At 50.4% G+C, this 22,349-nt stretch overlaps 6 protein-coding genes across 6 annotated transcripts; all 6 read left to right on the forward strand.

The window, feature by feature from the left end:
- The first annotated feature begins 761 nt into the window (after window positions 1-761).
- On the forward strand, window positions 762-1,352 carry LOC121145115 (interferon omega-1-like). Its single transcript, XM_040963858.1, has one exon. The coding sequence runs from the start codon at window positions 762-764 to the stop codon at window positions 1,350-1,352; it is 591 nt and encodes a 196-aa protein (XP_040819792.1).
- Window positions 1,353-4,371: 3,019 nt separating this feature from the next.
- On the forward strand, window positions 4,372-4,962 carry LOC121145113 (interferon omega-1-like). The gene has a single exon (XM_040963856.1). It carries the CDS (start codon window positions 4,372-4,374, stop codon window positions 4,960-4,962), a length of 591 nt encoding a protein of 196 aa, XP_040819790.1.
- Window positions 4,963-7,981: 3,019 nt separating this feature from the next.
- Window positions 7,982-8,572, forward strand: LOC121145104 (interferon omega-1-like). Its single transcript, XM_040963846.1, has one exon. It carries the CDS (start codon window positions 7,982-7,984, stop codon window positions 8,570-8,572), a length of 591 nt encoding a protein of 196 aa, XP_040819780.1.
- Window positions 8,573-11,591: 3,019 nt separating this feature from the next.
- LOC121145105 (interferon omega-1-like) lies at window positions 11,592-12,182 on the forward strand. Its single transcript, XM_040963847.1, has one exon. The coding sequence runs from the start codon at window positions 11,592-11,594 to the stop codon at window positions 12,180-12,182; it is 591 nt and encodes a 196-aa protein (XP_040819781.1).
- A 3,019-nt stretch (window positions 12,183-15,201) lies between these two features.
- On the forward strand, window positions 15,202-15,792 carry LOC121145114 (interferon omega-1-like). The gene has a single exon (XM_040963857.1). It carries the CDS (start codon window positions 15,202-15,204, stop codon window positions 15,790-15,792), a length of 591 nt encoding a protein of 196 aa, XP_040819791.1.
- Window positions 15,793-18,811: 3,019 nt separating this feature from the next.
- LOC121145112 (interferon omega-1-like) lies at window positions 18,812-19,402 on the forward strand. The gene has a single exon (XM_040963855.1). It carries the CDS (start codon window positions 18,812-18,814, stop codon window positions 19,400-19,402), a length of 591 nt encoding a protein of 196 aa, XP_040819789.1.
- The last annotated feature ends 2,947 nt before the right edge of the window (window positions 19,403-22,349 follow it).

Here is a 22,349-nt window from a genome sequence, read left to right on the forward strand (position 1 = left end):
CCTAAGTTAGAGGTTAAAAATTGGTCTTTGTATGAAGAGCAGCTTTTATGTAAATATGAAGACACAGAAGATCCGGCACCAGAGCCCAGTGGCTCAAGTCCTCCCCTTGCACGCACTGAGACCCCTACATGGCCATGTGTTCATGGACTGCCCGCCACACTTCCATTCCAGCTCCCTGCCTGTGGCCTGAGAAAGCTGCCGATGACGGCCCAGATTCTTGAGATCCTGCACCTGCGTGGGCAACTTGGAGGAAGATCCTGGCTCCTGCCTTCCGATCAGCTCAGCTCCAGCCACTGCACCACTTGGGCAGTGAAGACGCACACACAACATCTTCCTCTTTCTCTCCCCTCCTCTCTCGATATCTGACTTCCCAACAAAAGGAAATCAATCCAGAAAAACAATATTCTGACACGTGGACAATTTTTGTGCACCCATAATGAATCTCTGAGGTTCAAAGTAAGAGTATCTCACTTAATTGATCAGCCACTCTTGGGATTGGAAAGTCTGAAATTTACTAGAAAGTGAAACTTGTGATGCAATAAGTCGTGGATGAGCCTGATGTCATTTTATCAGTCCACGTGTAGAATATACAAATGAAAACAAAAAAGAGAAGTAGCAGCACAGATGAGAACTGTCCAGAAAAAGAGAATCTGCCCTTGGTATATTAAAGGCGAGCCCAGTCTGAAGGTCTGCAGAGAACCCAGGTTCCTAGGCTCAGCCAGACTCCAGCTCAGCCAGGCCAGCACCATCCTCATCGCCCCATGGCCCACCTGCTCCCTCTGCTGACAGCCCTGCTGCTGTGCAGCTATGGCCCTGTTGGGTCTCTGGGCTGTCAGCTGCCTGAGAACTCTGTCCAGCTCAGCAAGATGACCTGGCGGCTGCTGGGCCAGATGAGGACAATCTCACCTGCTCTGTGTCTGAGGGACAGAAGAGACTTCCGATTCCCCCGGGAGGTGCTGAATGCAAGCCACTTCCAGAACACCCAGGACATGTCTGTCCCCCACGAGATACTGCGGCAGATCTCCAACCTCTTCCACACCCAGCAGGCCTCTGCTGCCTGGAACAAGACCGTCCTGGCACAACTGCGCACCACACTTCGCAAGCAGCTGCCAGACCTGAACACCTGCTCGGTGGTGCAGGGGAGGGCACGGCAAGACTCTGTCCTGACGACTGAGAGCCCAACACTGGCCCTCAAGAGATACTTCCATGGAATCCATGTCTACCTGGAAGAGAAGAAACACAGTGACTGTGCCTGGGAGCTTGTCAGAATGCAACTCCGGAGAGCCTTGGCTTCAACAATCCAATTACAAGAAAGCCTAAGAAGCAAGGATGGAGACCCGCAGTCATCATGAGTGCACTACTTGCTCATGCGTCTTTCAATACTTCCCGAGTTGTTGAACCTCCTGAGTGAATTCGCCAAATACTGTGCCGGTCCTTTCAGGAAATATGTTGAAACCGCTCAGTTCTTAGGGCTCTGATCTGATGTATTGTCTGTTTAGTCAGACATCTATTTATCTATTTATTTCATGCGATCTGCATTCATATTTGTATCTTTATATTTTATTAATTTATATCATTATTCTTTGTGGTCACGTGGATCGTGTTTAACTGTTTTGTAGCAGATATTCACTTTCAATTATATTAAAATCTATGAAACATATTTGCCTGTAAGTGGTGCTACATTCTACGTTCCTTTACATGATGTTGTTAAGCCAAAGGAAGTGTTTCCTACAGACAGAAGCAAAATCCAAACACTGGTTTTTCTATCCCAAATTGAGCGAAGGGTGAAAACATGTATTTTCTTCTGCATTCAGCCTGTTAAATGTGCATATCTGGTCGCCAACAGTGCAAGTGACAGTTTGTGGATTTTCTGTGCAGAAATTGAGATGACTGAAACAAGCACAGTTGTGCTTGTACTGAAAGTTGACAACATGCCGGGAAAGAGACAAAACGTGCTCGACATCTGCCCACAGCGTGGTGGCCGTGGCTGGAGGAAATGCTCCGTTTCCTCCAATTTCTAGCCCAGAGGAGCTCAAGATCTGCCCACAGCATGGCGGTGGGGGATGAAGCGAGATCCCAAACCTCAAGCCTGGCTGGCCCGACTTGCCCCAGCTGCACACACGCAGCTGGGAGATTCCAGCCCAGACTAACTTGGGGATCCGCACACCTAGGGTTATGTGTTGACCTACGCGCACAGACCTGAGTGTCAAGAAGACATTTCCTACTCTCTGTATTTCATTGGTGTAGGGAAAGAAGCATAAAATAATCAGGTAGATCATCACTAAATCAGATTCACAAGGGGAGGCGCAAAAGGTGAACCAAAGAGAATTTTGCTCAGAAGCTAAACTGGGGCAATGTGAGGAATGCAAAGTCGGAGCAGAGCTATCCTCCTGACGTTGACTGGCTAGACATTTGGAAGCAAACGTCCTTTCTCCATGGCTACATGAGGTGACAGTGTCCTAGCATCACAGTTACTGGAAGCTCATAGGTAGCAAGTACAACTCGGGTGTGGCATATTGTGTCTGATTGTTCCTTGTGTTACCAGCCCGGACTAGAGAGCCAGGGCTAGAGGTAGGCCTGCAGTATATGTGAGGGCAGGGTCAGGGAGAGGTCGTGCTGAGCTAAGCCAAAGTATCCATGAGTGTGCCCGAGGCTGGATGGGATGCAGGATGGGCTGAGCTATGCCACAACACATGCCAGCACGGGACAAAACCTTGGCTGTGCGAAGGCCTGATTGGGTATCGGGGTCACCCAGACAAGAAACAGCACACAGTGGTGCACATGAAGATCGGGCCAGTGGTGCACTTCCCTTGGGTACAACACAGCTCCCCTAAGTTCACATGAGACCGGACTGCAAGGAGAACTGACCAGGCACTGCATCCACCGGCATGCGTGTTGGCTGGTGCAGGTAACAGAGTGAATCCCACCCTGAGCGCACTGGTGTGCACAAGGGTCAAGTCTGAAGGTGCCCCAGGCAAAGCTTCTTGGGGCACTCTCCAAAGAGATCACCACACTCAAGACGCCAGCCACACGCACAAGCACAAGATACATGGACCCACCTCCAAGGGCATGTGTCAGAGCTTGGATACCTGAGTTGCTGACGCCTGCACAGTGCACAACATGATCAGATGCACACGGCGCGGAGGGGAGTTTGTGCAGGGGGCAAGGCTCCATGACTTCAGCTCATCTAGACCAGCAGAAGACACCCACTGCCTCTTCAGGAGACACCCACTGCCTCATCAGAGGATGAAAAGACAACAAGTTGCACACCTCTCCCACCAAACTGTGCAGCAAGTGTCTGTGTGTGTGCAGGCACCAAGGTGGACTTGTTGGGACAACAGACCTTGTCTATTGCCTCAACCCTGCTGCAGCAAAGCTGGCAATCTCTCAGAACTCTCCAAACCACTTTGGGAAGCACTTCAGAGCAGTCTAGCCCACCACCGTGCTCCTGCCGTGTCATCCAAAATCCAACCCTTTCGCTGCGGGCTGATGTAGTCTGACAGTGAGGAGCAGCTCCCTCTCCTTCACGCTCTCGGACACAGCAGAAACAAAGACAAGCAGAAGGAAGAATGGAAGAGCCGTGCCACTCCTCAGAAAGGAGAAAATGCATCCTAAGTTAGAGGTTAAAAATTGGTCTTTGTATGAAGAGCAGCTTTTATGTAAATATGAAGACACAGAAGATCCGGCACCAGAGCCCAGTGGCTCAAGTCCTCCCCTTGCACGCACTGAGACCCCTACATGGCCATGTGTTCATGGACTGCCCGCCACACTTCCATTCCAGCTCCCTGCCTGTGGCCTGAGAAAGCTGCCGATGACGGCCCAGATTCTTGAGATCCTGCACCTGCGTGGGCAACCTGGAGGAAGATCCTGGCTCCTGCCTTCCGATCAGCTCAGCTCCAGCCACTGCACCACTTGGGCAGTGAAGACGCACACACAACATCTTCCTCTTTCTCTCCCCTCCTCTCTCGATATCTGACTTCCCAACAAAAGGAAATCAATCCAGAAAAACAATATTCTGACACGTGGACAATTTTTGTGCACCCATAATGAATCTCTGAGGTTCAAAGTAAGAGTATCTCACTTAATTGATCAGCCACTCTTGGGATTGGAAAGTCTGAAATTTACTAGAAAGTGAAACTTGTGATGCAATAAGTCGTGGATGAGCCTGATGTCATTTTATCAGTCCACGTGTAGAATATACAAATGAAAACAAAAAAGAGAAGTAGCAGCACAGATGAGAACTGTCCAGAAAAAGAGAATCTGCCCTTGGTATATTAAAGGCGAGCCCAGTCTGAAGGTCTGCAGAGAACCCAGGTTCCTAGGCTCAGCCAGACTCCAGCTCAGCCAGGCCAGCACCATCCTCATCGCCCCATGGCCCACCTGCTCCCTCTGCTGACAGCCCTGCTGCTGTGCAGCTATGGCCCTGTTGGGTCTCTGGGCTGTCAGCTGCCTGAGAACTCTGTCCAGCTCAGCAAGATGACCTGGCGGCTGCTGGGCCAGATGAGGACAATCTCACCTGCTCTGTGTCTGAGGGACAGAAGAGACTTCCGATTCCCCCGGGAGGTGCTGAATGCAAGCCACTTCCAGAACACCCAGGACATGTCTGTCCCCCACGAGATACTGCGGCAGATCTCCAACCTCTTCCACACCCAGCAGGCCTCTGCTGCCTGGAACAAGACCGTCCTGGCACAACTGCGCACCACACTTCGCAAGCAGCTGCCAGACCTGAACACCTGCTCGGTGGTGCAGGGGAGGGCACGGCAAGACTCTGTCCTGACGACTGAGAGCCCAACACTGGCCCTCAAGAGATACTTCCATGGAATCCATGTCTACCTGGAAGAGAAGAAACACAGTGACTGTGCCTGGGAGCTTGTCAGAATGCAACTCCGGAGAGCCTTGGCTTCAACAATCCAATTACAAGAAAGCCTAAGAAGCAAGGATGGAGACCCGCAGTCATCATGAGTGCACTACTTGCTCATGCGTCTTTCAATACTTCCCGAGTTGTTGAACCTCCTGAGTGAATTCGCCAAATACTGTGCCGGTCCTTTCAGGAAATATGTTGAAACCGCTCAGTTCTTAGGGCTCTGATCTGATGTATTGTCTGTTTAGTCAGACATCTATTTATCTATTTATTTCATGCGATCTGCATTCATATTTGTATCTTTATATTTTATTAATTTATATCATTATTCTTTGTGGTCACGTGGATCGTGTTTAACTGTTTTGTAGCAGATATTCACTTTCAATTATATTAAAATCTATGAAACATATTTGCCTGTAAGTGGTGCTACATTCTACGTTCCTTTACATGATGTTGTTAAGCCAAAGGAAGTGTTTCCTACAGACAGAAGCAAAATCCAAACACTGGTTTTTCTATCCCAAATTGAGCGAAGGGTGAAAACATGTATTTTCTTCTGCATTCAGCCTGTTAAATGTGCATATCTGGTCGCCAACAGTGCAAGTGACAGTTTGTGGATTTTCTGTGCAGAAATTGAGATGACTGAAACAAGCACAGTTGTGCTTGTACTGAAAGTTGACAACATGCCGGGAAAGAGACAAAACGTGCTCGACATCTGCCCACAGCGTGGTGGCCGTGGCTGGAGGAAATGCTCCGTTTCCTCCAATTTCTAGCCCAGAGGAGCTCAAGATCTGCCCACAGCATGGCGGTGGGGGATGAAGCGAGATCCCAAACCTCAAGCCTGGCTGGCCCGACTTGCCCCAGCTGCACACACGCAGCTGGGAGATTCCAGCCCAGACTAACTTGGGGATCCGCACACCTAGGGTTATGTGTTGACCTACGCGCACAGACCTGAGTGTCAAGAAGACATTTCCTACTCTCTGTATTTCATTGGTGTAGGGAAAGAAGCATAAAATAATCAGGTAGATCATCACTAAATCAGATTCACAAGGGGAGGCGCAAAAGGTGAACCAAAGAGAATTTTGCTCAGAAGCTAAACTGGGGCAATGTGAGGAATGCAAAGTCGGAGCAGAGCTATCCTCCTGACGTTGACTGGCTAGACATTTGGAAGCAAACGTCCTTTCTCCATGGCTACATGAGGTGACAGTGTCCTAGCATCACAGTTACTGGAAGCTCATAGGTAGCAAGTACAACTCGGGTGTGGCATATTGTGTCTGATTGTTCCTTGTGTTACCAGCCCGGACTAGAGAGCCAGGGCTAGAGGTAGGCCTGCAGTATATGTGAGGGCAGGGTCAGGGAGAGGTCGTGCTGAGCTAAGCCAAAGTATCCATGAGTGTGCCCGAGGCTGGATGGGATGCAGGATGGGCTGAGCTATGCCACAACACATGCCAGCACGGGACAAAACCTTGGCTGTGCGAAGGCCTGATTGGGTATCGGGGTCACCCAGACAAGAAACAGCACACAGTGGTGCACATGAAGATCGGGCCAGTGGTGCACTTCCCTTGGGTACAACACAGCTCCCCTAAGTTCACATGAGACCGGACTGCAAGGAGAACTGACCAGGCACTGCATCCACCGGCATGCGTGTTGGCTGGTGCAGGTAACAGAGTGAATCCCACCCTGAGCGCACTGGTGTGCACAAGGGTCAAGTCTGAAGGTGCCCCAGGCAAAGCTTCTTGGGGCACTCTCCAAAGAGATCACCACACTCAAGACGCCAGCCACACGCACAAGCACAAGATACATGGACCCACCTCCAAGGGCATGTGTCAGAGCTTGGATACCTGAGTTGCTGACGCCTGCACAGTGCACAACATGATCAGATGCACACGGCGCGGAGGGGAGTTTGTGCAGGGGGCAAGGCTCCATGACTTCAGCTCATCTAGACCAGCAGAAGACACCCACTGCCTCTTCAGGAGACACCCACTGCCTCATCAGAGGATGAAAAGACAACAAGTTGCACACCTCTCCCACCAAACTGTGCAGCAAGTGTCTGTGTGTGTGCAGGCACCAAGGTGGACTTGTTGGGACAACAGACCTTGTCTATTGCCTCAACCCTGCTGCAGCAAAGCTGGCAATCTCTCAGAACTCTCCAAACCACTTTGGGAAGCACTTCAGAGCAGTCTAGCCCACCACCGTGCTCCTGCCGTGTCATCCAAAATCCAACCCTTTTGCTGCGGGCTGATGTAGTCTGACAGTGAGGAGCAGCTCCCTCTCCTTCACGCTCTCGGACACAGCAGAAACAAAGACAAGCAGAAGGAAGAATGGAAGAGCCGTGCCACTCCTCAGAAAGGAGAAAATGCATCCTAAGTTAGAGGTTAAAAATTGGTCTTTGTATGAAGAGCAGCTTTTATGTAAATATGAAGACACAGAAGATCCGGCACCAGAGCCCAGTGGCTCAAGTCCTCCCCTTGCACGCACTGAGACCCCTACATGGCCATGTGTTCATGGACTGCCCGCCACACTTCCATTCCAGCTCCCTGCCTGTGGCCTGAGAAAGCTGCCGATGACGGCCCAGATTCTTGAGATCCTGCACCTGCGTGGGCAACCTGGAGGAAGATCCTGGCTCCTGCCTTCCGATCAGCTCAGCTCCAGCCACTGCACCACTTGGGCAGTGAAGACGCACACACAACATCTTCCTCTTTCTCTCCCCTCCTCTCTCGATATCTGACTTCCCAACAAAAGGAAATCAATCCAGAAAAACAATATTCTGACACGTGGACAATTTTTGTGCGCCCATAATGAATCTCTGAGGTTCAAAGTAAGAGTATCTCACTTAATTGATCAGCCACTCTTGGGATTGGAAAGTCTGAAATTTACTAGAAAGTGAAACTTGTGATGCAATAAGTCGTGGATGAGCCTGATGTCATTTTATCAGTCCACGTGTAGAATATACAAATGAAAACAAAAAAGAGAAGTAGCAGCACAGATGAGAACTGTCCAGAAAAAGAGAATCTGCCCTTGGTATATTAAAGGCGAGCCCAGTCTGAAGGTCTGCAGAGAACCCAGGTTCCTAGGCTCAGCCAGACTCCAGCTCAGCCAGGCCAGCACCATCCTCATCGCCCCATGGCCCACCTGCTCCCTCTGCTGACAGCCCTGCTGCTGTGCAGCTATGGCCCTGTTGGGTCTCTGGGCTGTCAGCTGCCTGAGAACTCTGTCCAGCTCAGCAAGATGACCTGGCGGCTGCTGGGCCAGATGAGGACAATCTCACCTGCTCTGTGTCTGAGGGACAGAAGAGACTTCCGATTCCCCCGGGAGGTGCTGAATGCAAGCCACTTCCAGAACACCCAGGACATGTCTGTCCCCCACGAGATACTGCGGCAGATCTCCAACCTCTTCCACACCCAGCAGGCCTCTGCTGCCTGGAACAAGACCGTCCTGGCACAACTGCGCACCACACTTCGCAAGCAGCTGCCAGACCTGAACACCTGCTCGGTGGTGCAGGGGAGGGCACGGCAAGACTCTGTCCTGACGACTGAGAGCCCAACACTGGCCCTCAAGAGATACTTCCATGGAATCCATGTCTACCTGGAAGAGAAGAAACACAGTGACTGTGCCTGGGAGCTTGTCAGAATGCAACTCCGGAGAGCCTTGGCTTCAACAATCCAATTACAAGAAAGCCTAAGAAGCAAGGATGGAGACCCGCAGTCATCATGAGTGCACTACTTGCTCATGCGTCTTTCAATACTTCCCGAGTTGTTGAACCTCCTGAGTGAATTCGCCAAATACTGTGCCGGTCCTTTCAGGAAATATGTTGAAACCGCTCAGTTCTTAGGGCTCTGATCTGATGTATTGTCTGTTTAGTCAGACATCTATTTATCTATTTATTTCATGCGATCTGCATTCATATTTGTATCTTTATATTTTATTAATTTATATCATTATTCTTTGTGGTCACGTGGATCGTGTTTAACTGTTTTGTAGCAGATATTCACTTTCAATTATATTAAAATCTATGAAACATATTTGCCTGTAAGTGGTGCTACATTCTACGTTCCTTTACATGATGTTGTTAAGCCAAAGGAAGTGTTTCCTACAGACAGAAGCAAAATCCAAACACTGGTTTTTCTATCCCAAATTGAGCGAAGGGTGAAAACATGTATTTTCTTCTGCATTCAGCCTGTTAAATGTGCATATCTGGTCGCCAACAGTGCAAGTGACAGTTTGTGGATTTTCTGTGCAGAAATTGAGATGACTGAAACAAGCACAGTTGTGCTTGTACTGAAAGTTGACAACATGCCGGGAAAGAGACAAAACGTGCTCGACATCTGCCCACAGCGTGGTGGCCGTGGCTGGAGGAAATGCTCCGTTTCCTCCAATTTCTAGCCCAGAGGAGCTCAAGATCTGCCCACAGCATGGCGGTGGGGGATGAAGCGAGATCCCAAACCTCAAGCCTGGCTGGCCCGACTTGCCCCAGCTGCACACACGCAGCTGGGAGATTCCAGCCCAGACTAACTTGGGGATCCGCACACCTAGGGTTATGTGTTGACCTACGCGCACAGACCTGAGTGTCAAGAAGACATTTCCTACTCTCTGTATTTCATTGGTGTAGGGAAAGAAGCATAAAATAATCAGGTAGATCATCACTAAATCAGATTCACAAGGGGAGGCGCAAAAGGTGAACCAAAGAGAATTTTGCTCAGAAGCTAAACTGGGGCAATGTGAGGAATGCAAAGTCGGAGCAGAGCTATCCTCCTGACGTTGACTGGCTAGACATTTGGAAGCAAACGTCCTTTCTCCATGGCTACATGAGGTGACAGTGTCCTAGCATCACAGTTACTGGAAGCTCATAGGTAGCAAGTACAACTCGGGTGTGGCATATTGTGTCTGATTGTTCCTTGTGTTACCAGCCCGGACTAGAGAGCCAGGGCTAGAGGTAGGCCTGCAGTATATGTGAGGGCAGGGTCAGGGAGAGGTCGTGCTGAGCTAAGCCAAAGTATCCATGAGTGTGCCCGAGGCTGGATGGGATGCAGGATGGGCTGAGCTATGCCACAACACATGCCAGCACGGGACAAAACCTTGGCTGTGCGAAGGCCTGATTGGGTATCGGGGTCACCCAGACAAGAAACAGCACACAGTGGTGCACATGAAGATCGGGCCAGTGGTGCACTTCCCTTGGGTACAACACAGCTCCCCTAAGTTCACATGAGACCGGACTGCAAGGAGAACTGACCAGGCACTGCATCCACCGGCATGCGTGTTGGCTGGTGCAGGTAACAGAGTGAATCCCACCCTGAGCGCACTGGTGTGCACAAGGGTCAAGTCTGAAGGTGCCCCAGGCAAAGCTTCTTGGGGCACTCTCCAAAGAGATCACCACACTCAAGACGCCAGCCACACGCACAAGCACAAGATACATGGACCCACCTCCAAGGGCATGTGTCAGAGCTTGGATACCTGAGTTGCTGACGCCTGCACAGTGCACAACATGATCAGATGCACACGGCGCGGAGGGGAGTTTGTGCAGGGGGCAAGGCTCCATGACTTCAGCTCATCTAGACCAGCAGAAGACACCCACTGCCTCTTCAGGAGACACCCACTGCCTCATCAGAGGATGAAAAGACAACAAGTTGCACACCTCTCCCACCAAACTGTGCAGCAAGTGTCTGTGTGTGTGCAGGCACCAAGGTGGACTTGTTGGGACAACAGACCTTGTCTATTGCCTCAACCCTGCTGCAGCAAAGCTGGCAATCTCTCAGAACTCTCCAAACCACTTTGGGAAGCACTTCAGAGCAGTCTAGCCCACCACCGTGCTCCTGCCGTGTCATCCAAAATCCAACCCTTTCGCTGCGGGCTGATGTAGTCTGACAGTGAGGAGCAGCTCCCTCTCCTTCACGCTCTCGGACACAGCAGAAACAAAGACAAGCAGAAGGAAGAATGGAAGAGCCGTGCCACTCCTCAGAAAGGAGAAAATGCATCCTAAGTTAGAGGTTAAAAATTGGTCTTTGTATGAAGAGCAGCTTTTATGTAAATATGAAGACACAGAAGATCCGGCACCAGAGCCCAGTGGCTCAAGTCCTCCCCTTGCACGCACTGAGACCCCTACATGGCCATGTGTTCATGGACTGCCCGCCACACTTCCATTCCAGCTCCCTGCCTGTGGCCTGAGAAAGCTGCCGATGACGGCCCAGATTCTTGAGATCCTGCACCTGCGTGGGCAACCTGGAGGAAGATCCTGGCTCCTGCCTTCCGATCAGCTCAGCTCCAGCCACTGCACCACTTGGGCAGTGAAGACGCACACACAACATCTTCCTCTTTCTCTCCCCTCCTCTCTCGATATCTGACTTCCCAACAAAAGGAAATCAACCCAGAAAAACAATATTCTGACACGTGGACAATTTTTGTGCGCCCATAATGAATCTCTGAGGTTCAAAGTAAGAGTATCTCACTTAATTGATCAGCCACTCTTGGGATTGGAAAGTCTGAAATTTACTAGAAAGTGAAACTTGTGATGCAATAAGTCGTGGATGAGCCTGATGTCATTTTATCAGTCCACGTGTAGAATATACAAATGAAAACAAAAAAGAGAAGTAGCAGCACAGATGAGAACTGTCCAGAAAAAGAGAATCTGCCCTTGGTATATTAAAGGCGAGCCCAGTCTGAAGGTCTGCAGAGAACCCAGGTTCCTAGGCTCAGCCAGACTCCAGCTCAGCCAGGCCAGCACCATCCTCATCGCCCCATGGCCCACCTGCTCCCTCTGCTGACAGCCCTGCTGCTGTGCAGCTATGGCCCTGTTGGGTCTCTGGGCTGTCAGCTGCCTGAGAACTCTGTCCAGCTCAGCAAGATGACCTGGCGGCTGCTGGGCCAGATGAGGACAATCTCACCTGCTCTGTGTCTGAGGGACAGAAGAGACTTCCGATTCCCCCGGGAGGTGCTGAATGCAAGCCACTTCCAGAACACCCAGGACATGTCTGTCCCCCACGAGATACTGCGGCAGATCTCCAACCTCTTCCACACCCAGCAGGCCTCTGCTGCCTGGAACAAGACCGTCCTGGCACAACTGCGCACCACACTTCGCAAGCAGCTGCCAGACCTGAACACCTGCTCGGTGGTGCAGGGGAGGGCACGGCAAGACTCTGTCCTGACGACTGAGAGCCCAACACTGGCCCTCAAGAGATACTTCCATGGAATCCATGTCTACCTGGAAGAGAAGAAACACAGTGACTGTGCCTGGGAGCTTGTCAGAATGCAACTCCGGAGAGCCTTGGCTTCAACAATCCAATTACAAGAAAGCCTAAGAAGCAAGGATGGAGACCCGCAGTCATCATGAGTGCACTACTTGCTCATGCGTCTTTCAATACTTCCCGAGTTGTTGAACCTCCTGAGTGAATTCGCCAAATACTGTGCCGGTCCTTTCAGGAAATATGTTGAAACCGCTCAGTTCTTAGGGCTCTGATCTGATGTATTGTCTGTTTAGTCAGACATCTATTTATCTATTTATTTCATGCGATCTGCATTCATATTTGTATCTTTATATTTTATTAATTTATATCATTATTCTTTGTGGTCACGTGGATCGTGTTTAACTGTTTTGTAGCAGATATTCACTTTCAATTATATTAAAATCTATGAAACATATTTGCCTGTAAGTGGTGCTACATTCTACGTTCCTTTACATGATGTTGTTAAGCCAAAGGAAGTGTTTCCTACAGACAGAAGCAAAATCCAAACACTGGTTTTTCTATCCCAAATTGAGCGAAGGGTGAAAACATGTATTTTCTTCTGCATTCAGCCTGTTAAATGTGCATATCTGGTCGCCAACAGTGCAAGTGACAGTTTGTGGATTTTCTGTGCAGAAATTGAGATGACTGAAACAAGCACAGTTGTGCTTGTACTGAAAGTTGACAACATGCCGGGAAAGAGACAAAACGTGCTCGACATCTGCCCACAGCGTGGTGGCCGTGGCTGGAGGAAATGCTCCGTTTCCTCCAATTTCTAGCCCAGAGGAGCTCAAGATCTGCCCACAGCATGGCGGTGGGGGATGAAGCGAGATCCCAAACCTCAAGCCTGGCTGGCCCGACTTGCCCCAGCTGCACACACGCAGCTGGGAGATTCCAGCCCAGACTAACTTGGGGATCCGCACACCTAGGGTTATGTGTTGACCTACGCGCACAGACCTGAGTGTCAAGAAGACATTTCCTACTCTCTGTATTTCATTGGTGTAGGGAAAGAAGCATAAAATAATCAGGTAGATCATCACTAAATCAGATTCACAAGGGGAGGCGCAAAAGGTGAACCAAAGAGAATTTTGCTCAGAAGCTAAACTGGGGCAATGTGAGGAATGCAAAGTCGGAGCAGAGCTATCCTCCTGACGTTGACTGGCTAGACATTTGGAAGCAAACGTCCTTTCTCCATGGCTACATGAGGTGACAGTGTCCTAGCATCACAGTTACTGGAAGCTCATAGGTAGCAAGTACAACTCGGGTGTGGCATATTGTGTCTGATTGTTCCTTGTGTTACCAGCCCGGACTAGAGAGCCAGGGCTAGAGGTAGGCCTGCAGTATATGTGAGGGCAGGGTCAGGGAGAGGTCGTGCTGAGCTAAGCCAAAGTATCCATGAGTGTGCCCGAGGCTGGATGGGATGCAGGATGGGCTGAGCTATGCCACAACACATGCCAGCACGGGACAAAACCTTGGCTGTGCGAAGGCCTGATTGGGTATCGGGGTCACCCAGACAAGAAACAGCACACAGTGGTGCACATGAAGATCGGGCCAGTGGTGCACTTCCCTTGGGTACAACACAGCTCCCCTAAGTTCACATGAGACCGGACTGCAAGGAGAACTGACCAGGCACTGCATCCACCGGCATGCGTGTTGGCTGGTGCAGGTAACAGAGTGAATCCCACCCTGAGCGCACTGGTGTGCACAAGGGTCAAGTCTGAAGGTGCCCCAGGCAAAGCTTCTTGGGGCACTCTCCAAAGAGATCACCACACTCAAGACGCCAGCCACACGCACAAGCACAAGATACATGGACCCACCTCCAAGGGCATGTGTCAGAGCTTGGATACCTGAGTTGCTGACGCCTGCACAGTGCACAACATGATCAGATGCACACGGCGCGGAGGGGAGTTTGTGCAGGGGGCAAGGCTCCATGACTTCAGCTCATCTAGACCAGCAGAAGACACCCACTGCCTCTTCAGGAGACACCCACTGCCTCATCAGAGGATGAAAAGACAACAAGTTGCACACCTCTCCCACCAAACTGTGCAGCAAGTGTCTGTGTGTGTGCAGGCACCAAGGTGGACTTGTTGGGACAACAGACCTTGTCTATTGCCTCAACCCTGCTGCAGCAAAGCTGGCAATCTCTCAGAACTCTCCAAACCACTTTGGGAAGCACTTCAGAGCAGTCTAGCCCACCACCGTGCTCCTGCCGTGTCATCCAAAATCCAACCCTTTCGCTGCGGGCTGATGTAGTCTGACAGTGAGGAGCAGCTCCCTCTCCTTCACGCTCTCGGACACAGCAGAAACAAAGACAAGCAGAAGGAAGAATGGAAGAGCCGTGCCACTCCTCAGAAAGGAGAAAATGCATCCTAAGTTAGAGGTTAAAAATTGGTCTTTGTATGAAGAGCAGCTTTTATGTAAATATGAAGACACAGAAGATCCGGCACCAGAGCCCAGTGGCTCAAGTCCTCCCCTTGCACGCACTGAGACCCCTACATGGCCATGTGTTCATGGACTGCCCGCCACACTTCCATTCCAGCTCCCTGCCTGTGGCCTGAGAAAGCTGCCGATGACGGCCCAGATTCTTGAGATCCTGCACCTGCGTGGGCAACCTGGAGGAAGATCCTGGCTCCTGCCTTCCGATCAGCTCAGCTCCAGCCACTGCACCACTTGGGCAGTGAAGACGCACACACAACATCTTCCTCTTTCTCTCCCCTCCTCTCTCGATATCTGACTTCCCAACAAAAGGAAATCAACCCAGAAAAACAATATTCTGACACGTGGACAATTTTTGTGCGCCCATAATGAATCTCTGAGGTTCAAAGTAAGAGTATCTCACTTAATTGATCAGCCACTCTTGGGATTGGAAAGTCTGAAATTTACTAGAAAGTGAAACTTGTGATGCAATAAGTCGTGGATGAGCCTGATGTCATTTTATCAGTCCACGTGTAGAATATACAAATGAAAACAAAAAAGAGAAGTAGCAGCACAGATGAGAACTGTCCAGAAAAAGAGAATCTGCCCTTGGTATATTAAAGGCGAGCCCAGTCTGAAGGTCTGCAGAGAACCCAGGTTCCTAGGCTCAGCCAGACTCCAGCTCAGCCAGGCCAGCACCATCCTCATCGCCCCATGGCCCACCTGCTCCCTCTGCTGACAGCCCTGCTGCTGTGCAGCTATGGCCCTGTTGGGTCTCTGGGCTGTCAGCTGCCTGAGAACTCTGTCCAGCTCAGCAAGATGACCTGGCGGCTGCTGGGCCAGATGAGGACAATCTCACCTGCTCTGTGTCTGAGGGACAGAAGAGACTTCCGATTCCCCCGGGAGGTGCTGAATGCAAGCCACTTCCAGAACACCCAGGACATGTCTGTCCCCCACGAGATACTGCGGCAGATCTCCAACCTCTTCCACACCCAGCAGGCCTCTGCTGCCTGGAACAAGACCGTCCTGGCACAACTGCGCACCACACTTCGCAAGCAGCTGCCAGACCTGAACACCTGCTCGGTGGTGCAGGGGAGGGCACGGCAAGACTCTGTCCTGACGACTGAGAGCCCAACACTGGCCCTCAAGAGATACTTCCATGGAATCCATGTCTACCTGGAAGAGAAGAAACACAGTGACTGTGCCTGGGAGCTTGTCAGAATGCAACTCCGGAGAGCCTTGGCTTCAACAATCCAATTACAAGAAAGCCTAAGAAGCAAGGATGGAGACCCGCAGTCATCATGAGTGCACTACTTGCTCATGCGTCTTTCAATACTTCCCGAGTTGTTGAACCTCCTGAGTGAATTCGCCAAATACTGTGCCGGTCCTTTCAGGAAATATGTTGAAACCGCTCAGTTCTTAGGGCTCTGATCTGATGTATTGTCTGTTTAGTCAGACATCTATTTATCTATTTATTTCATGCGATCTGCATTCATATTTGTATCTTTATATTTTATTAATTTATATCATTATTCTTTGTGGTCACGTGGATCGTGTTTAACTGTTTTGTAGCAGATATTCACTTTCAATTATATTAAAATCTATGAAACATATTTGCCTGTAAGTGGTGCTACATTCTACGTTCCTTTACATGATGTTGTTAAGCCAAAGGAAGTGTTTCCTACAGACAGAAGCAAAATCCAAACACTGGTTTTTCTATCCCAAATTGAGCGAAGGGTGAAAACATGTATTTTCTTCTGCATTCAGCCTGTTAAATGTGCATATCTGGTCGCCAACAGTGCAAGTGACAGTTTGTGGATTTTCTGTGCAGAAATTGAGATGACTGAAACAAGCACAGTTGTGCTTGTACTGAAAGTTGACAACATGCCGGGAAAGAGACAAAACGTGCTCGACATCTGCCCACAGCGTGGTGGCCGTGGCTGGAGGAAATGCTCCGTTTCCTCCAATTTCTAGCCCAGAGGAGCTCAAGATCTGCCCACAGCATGGCGGTGGGGGATGAAGCGAGATCCCAAACCTCAAGCCTGGCTGGCCCGACTTGCCCCAGCTGCACACACGCAGCTGGGAGATTCCAGCCCAGACTAACTTGGGGATCCGCACACCTAGGGTTATGTGTTGACCTACGCGCACAGACCTGAGTGTCAAGAAGACATTTCCTACTCTCTGTATTTCATTGGTGTAGGGAAAGAAGCATAAAATAATCAGGTAGATCATCACTAAATCAGATTCACAAGGGGAGGCGCAAAAGGTGAACCAAAGAGAATTTTGCTCAGAAGCTAAACTGGGGCAATGTGAGGAATGCAAAGTCGGAGCAGAGCTATCCTCCTGACGTTGACTGGCTAGACATTTGGAAGCAAACGTCCTTTCTCCATGGCTACATGAGGTGACAGTGTCCTAGCATCACAGTTACTGGAAGCTCATAGGTAGCAAGTACAACTCGGGTGTGGCATATTGTGTCTGATTGTTCCTTGTGTTACCAGCCCGGACTAGAGAGCCAGGGCTAGAGGTAGGCCTGCAGTATATGTGAGGGCAGGGTCAGGGAGAGGTCGTGCTGAGCTAAGCCAAAGTATCCATGAGTGTGCCCGAGGCTGGATGGGATGCAGGATGGGCTGAGCTATGCCACAACACATGCCAGCACGGGACAAAACCTTGGCTGTGCGAAGGCCTGATTGGGTATCGGGGTCACCCAGACAAGAAACAGCACACAGTGGTGCACATGAAGATCGGGCCAGTGGTGCACTTCCCTTGGGTACAACACAGCTCCCCTAAGTTCACATGAGACCGGACTGCAAGGAGAACTGACCAGGCACTGCATCCACCGGCATGCGTGTTGGCTGGTGCAGGTAACAGAGTGAATCCCACCCTGAGCGCACTGGTGTGCACAAGGGTCAAGTCTGAAGGTGCCCCAGGCAAAGCTTCTTGGGGCACTCTCCAAAGAGATCACCACACTCAAGACGCCAGCCACACGCACAAGCACAAGATACATGGACCCACCTCCAAGGGCATGTGTCAGAGCTTGGATACCTGAGTTGCTGACGCCTGCACAGTGCACAACATGATCAGATGCACACGGCGCGGAGGGGAGTTTGTGCAGGGGGCAAGGCTCCATGACTTCAGCTCATCTAGACCAGCAGAAGACACCCACTGCCTCTTCAGGAGACACCCACTGCCTCATCAGAGGATGAAAAGACAACAAGTTGCACACCTCTCCCACCAAACTGTGCAGCAAGTGTCTGTGTGTGTGCAGGCACCAAGGTGGACTTGTTGGGACAACAGACCTTGTCTATTGCCTCAACCCTGCTGCAGCAAAGCTGGCAATCTCTCAGAACTCTCCAAACCACTTTGGGAAGCACTTCAGAGCAGTCTAGCCCACCACCGTGCTCCTGCCGTGTCATCCAAAATCCAACCCTTTCGCTGCGGGCTGATGTAGTCTGACAGTGAGGAGCAGCTCCCTCTCCTTCACGCTCTCGGACACAGCAGAAACAAAGACAAGCAGAAGGAAGAATGGAAGAGCCGTGCCACTCCTCAGAAAGGAGAAAATGCATCCTAAGTTAGAGGTTAAAAATTGGTCTTTGTATGAAGAGCAGCTTTTATGTAAATATGAAGACACAGAAGATCCGGCACCAGAGCCCAGTGGCTCAAGTCCTCCCCTTGCACGCACTGAGACCCCTACATGGCCATGTGTTCATGGACTGCCCGCCACACTTCCATTCCAGCTCCCTGCCTGTGGCCTGAGAAAGCTGCCGATGACGGCCCAGATTCTTGAGATCCTGCACCTGCGTGGGCAACCTGGAGGAAGATCCTGGCTCCTGCCTTCCGATCAGCTCAGCTCCAGCCACTGCACCACTTGGGCAGTGAAGACGCACACACAACATCTTCCTCTTTCTCTCCCCTCCTCTCTCGATATCTGACTTCCCAACAAAAGGAAATCAATCCAGAAAAACAATATTCTGACACGTGGACAATTTTTGTGCGCCCATAATGAATCTCTGAGGTTCAAAGTAAGAGTATCTCACTTAATTGATCAGCCACTCTTGGGATTGGAAAGTCTGAAATTTACTAGAAAGTGAAACTTGTGATGCAATAAGTCGTGGATGAGCCTGATGTCATTTTATCAGTCCACGTGTAGAATATACAAATGAAAACAAAAAAGAGAAGTAGCAGCACAGATGAGAACTGTCCAGAAAAAGAGAATCTGCCCTTGGTATATTAAAGGCGAGCCCAGTCTGAAGGTCTGCAGAGAACCCAGGTTCCTAGGCTCAGCCAGACTCCAGCTCAGCCAGGCCAGCACCATCCTCATCGCCCCATGGCCCACCTGCTCCCTCTGCTGACAGCCCTGCTGCTGTGCAGCTATGGCCCTGTTGGGTCTCTGGGCTGTCAGCTGCCTGAGAACTCTGTCCAGCTCAGCAAGATGACCTGGCGGCTGCTGGGCCAGATGAGGACAATCTCACCTGCTCTGTGTCTGAGGGACAGAAGAGACTTCCGATTCCCCCGGGAGGTGCTGAATGCAAGCCACTTCCAGAACACCCAGGACATGTCTGTCCCCCACGAGATACTGCGGCAGATCTCCAACCTCTTCCACACCCAGCAGGCCTCTGCTGCCTGGAACAAGACCGTCCTGGCACAACTGCGCACCACACTTCGCAAGCAGCTGCCAGACCTGAACACCTGCTCGGTGGTGCAGGGGAGGGCACGGCAAGACTCTGTCCTGACGACTGAGAGCCCAACACTGGCCCTCAAGAGATACTTCCATGGAATCCATGTCTACCTGGAAGAGAAGAAACACAGTGACTGTGCCTGGGAGCTTGTCAGAATGCAACTCCGGAGAGCCTTGGCTTCAACAATCCAATTACAAGAAAGCCTAAGAAGCAAGGATGGAGACCCGCAGTCATCATGAGTGCACTACTTGCTCATGCGTCTTTCAATACTTCCCGAGTTGTTGAACCTCCTGAGTGAATTCGCCAAATACTGTGCCGGTCCTTTCAGGAAATATGTTGAAACCGCTCAGTTCTTAGGGCTCTGATCTGATGTATTGTCTGTTTAGTCAGACATCTATTTATCTATTTATTTCATGCGATCTGCATTCATATTTGTATCTTTATATTTTATTAATTTATATCATTATTCTTTGTGGTCACGTGGATCGTGTTTAACTGTTTTGTAGCAGATATTCACTTTCAATTATATTAAAATCTATGAAACATATTTGCCTGTAAGTGGTGCTACATTCTACGTTCCTTTACATGATGTTGTTAAGCCAAAGGAAGTGTTTCCTACAGACAGAAGCAAAATCCAAACACTGGTTTTTCTATCCCAAATTGAGCGAAGGGTGAAAACATGTATTTTCTTCTGCATTCAGCCTGTTAAATGTGCATATCTGGTCGCCAACAGTGCAAGTGACAGTTTGTGGATTTTCTGTGCAGAAATTGAGATGACTGAAACAAGCACAGTTGTGCTTGTACTGAAAGTTGACAACATGCCGGGAAAGAGACAAAACGTGCTCGACATCTGCCCACAGCGTGGTGGCCGTGGCTGGAGGAAATGCTCCGTTTCCTCCAATTTCTAGCCCAGAGGAGCTCAAGATCTGCCCACAGCATGGCGGTGGGGGATGAAGCGAGATCCCAAACCTCAAGCCTGGCTGGCCCGACTTGCCCCAGCTGCACACACGCAGCTGGGAGATTCCAGCCCAGACTAACTTGGGGATCCGCACACCTAGGGTTATGTGTTGACCTACGCGCACAGACCTGAGTGTCAAGAAGACATTTCCTACTCTCTGTATTTCATTGGTGTAGGGAAAGAAGCATAAAATAATCAGGTAGATTATCACTAAATCAGATTCACAAGGGGAGGCGCAAAAGGTGAACCAAAGAGAATTTTGCTCAGAAGCTAAACTGGGGCAATGTGAGGAATGCAAAGTCGGAGCAGAGCTATCCTCCTGACGTTGACTGGCTAGACATTTGGAAGCAAACGTCCTTTCTCCATGGCTACATGAGGTGACAGTGTCCTAGCATCACAGTTACTGGAAGCTCATAGGTAGCAAGTACAACTCGGGTGTGGCATATTGTGTCTGATTGTTCCTTGTGTTACCAGCCCGGACTAGAGAGCCAGGGCTAGAGGTAGGCCTGCAGTATATGTGAGGGCAGGGTCAGGGAGAGGTCGTGCTGAGCTAAGCCAAAGTATCCATGAGTGTGCCCGAGGCTGGATGGGATGCAGGATGGGCTGAGCTATGCCACAACACATGCCAGCACGGGACAAAACCTTGGCTGTGCGAAGGCCTGATTGGGTATCGGGGTCACCCAGACAAGAAACAGCACACAGTGGTGCACATGAAGATCGGGCCAGTGGTGCACTTCCCTTGGGTACAACACAGCTCCCCTAAGTTCACATGAGACCGGACTGCAAGGAGAACTGACCAGGCACTGCATCCACCGGCATGCGTGTTGGCTGGTGCAGGTAACAGAGTGAATCCCACCCTGAGCGCACTGGTGTGCACAAGGGTCAAGTCTGAAGGTGCCCCAGGCAAAGCTTCTTGGGGCACTCTCCAAAGAGATCACCACACTCAAGACGCCAGCCACACGCACAAGCACAAGATACATGGACCCACCTCCAAGGGCATGTGTCAGAGCTTGGATACCTGAGTTGCTGACGCCTGCACAGTGCACAACATGATCAGATGCACACGGCGCGGAGGGGAGTTTGTGCAGGGGGCAAGGCTCCATGACTTCAGCTCATCTAGACCAGCAGAAGACACCCACTGCCTCTTCAGGAGACACCCACTGCCTCATCAGAGGATGAAAAGACAACAAGTTGCACACCTCTCCCACCAAACTGTGCAGCAAGTGTCTGTGTGTGTGCAGGCACCAAGGTGGACTTGTTGGGACAACAGACCTTGTCTATTGCCTCAACCCTGCTGCAGCAAAGCTGGCAATCTCTCAGAACTCTCCAAACCACTTTGGGAAGCACTTCAGAGCAGTCTAGCCCACCACCGTGCTCCTGCCGTGTCATCCAAAATCCAACCCTTTCGCTGCGGGCTGATGTAGTCTGACAGTGAGGAGCAGCTCCCTCTCCTTCACGCTCTCGGACACAGCAGAAACAAAGACAAGCAGAAGGAAGAATGGAAGAGCCGTGCCACTCCTCAGAAAGGAGAAAATGCATCCTAAGTTAGAGGTTAAAAATTGGTCTTTGTATGAAGAGCAGCTTTTATGTAAATATGAAGACACAGAAGATCCGGCACCAGAGCCCAGTGGCTCAAGTCCTCCCCTTGCACGCACTGAGACCCCTACATGGCCATGTGTTCATGGACTGCCCGCCACACTTCCATTCCAGCTCCCTGCCTGTGGCCTGAGAAAGCTGCCGATGACGGCCCAGATTCTTGAGATCCTGCACCTGCGTGGGCAACCTGGAGGAAGATCCTGGCTCCTGCCTTCCGATCAGCTCAGCTCCAGCCACTGCACCACTTGGGCAGTGAAGACGCACACACAACATCTTCCTCTTTCTCTCCCCTCCTCTCTCGATATCTGACTTCCCAACAAAAGGAAATCAACCCAGAAAAACAATATTCTGACACGTGGACAATTTTTGTGCGCCCATAATGAATCTCTGAGGTTCAAAGTAAGAGTATCTCACTTAATTGATCAGCCACTCTTGGGATTGGAAAGTCTGAAATTTACTAGAAAGTGAAACTTGTGATGCAATAAGTCGTGGATGAGCCTGATGTCATTTTATCAGTCCACGTGTAGAATATACAAATGAAAACAAAAAAGAGAAGTAGCAGCACAGATGAGAACTGTCCAGAAAAAGAGAATCTGCCCTTGGTATATTAAAGGCGAGCCCAGTCTGAAGGT

Source organism: Ochotona curzoniae, unplaced genomic scaffold (genome assembly GCF_017591425.1).
Source record: "Ochotona curzoniae isolate NIBS_2020 unplaced genomic scaffold, NIBS_Ocur_1.0 scaffold_3208, whole genome shotgun sequence".
Lineage (NCBI taxonomy): Eukaryota > Metazoa > Chordata > Mammalia > Lagomorpha > Ochotonidae > Ochotona > Ochotona curzoniae.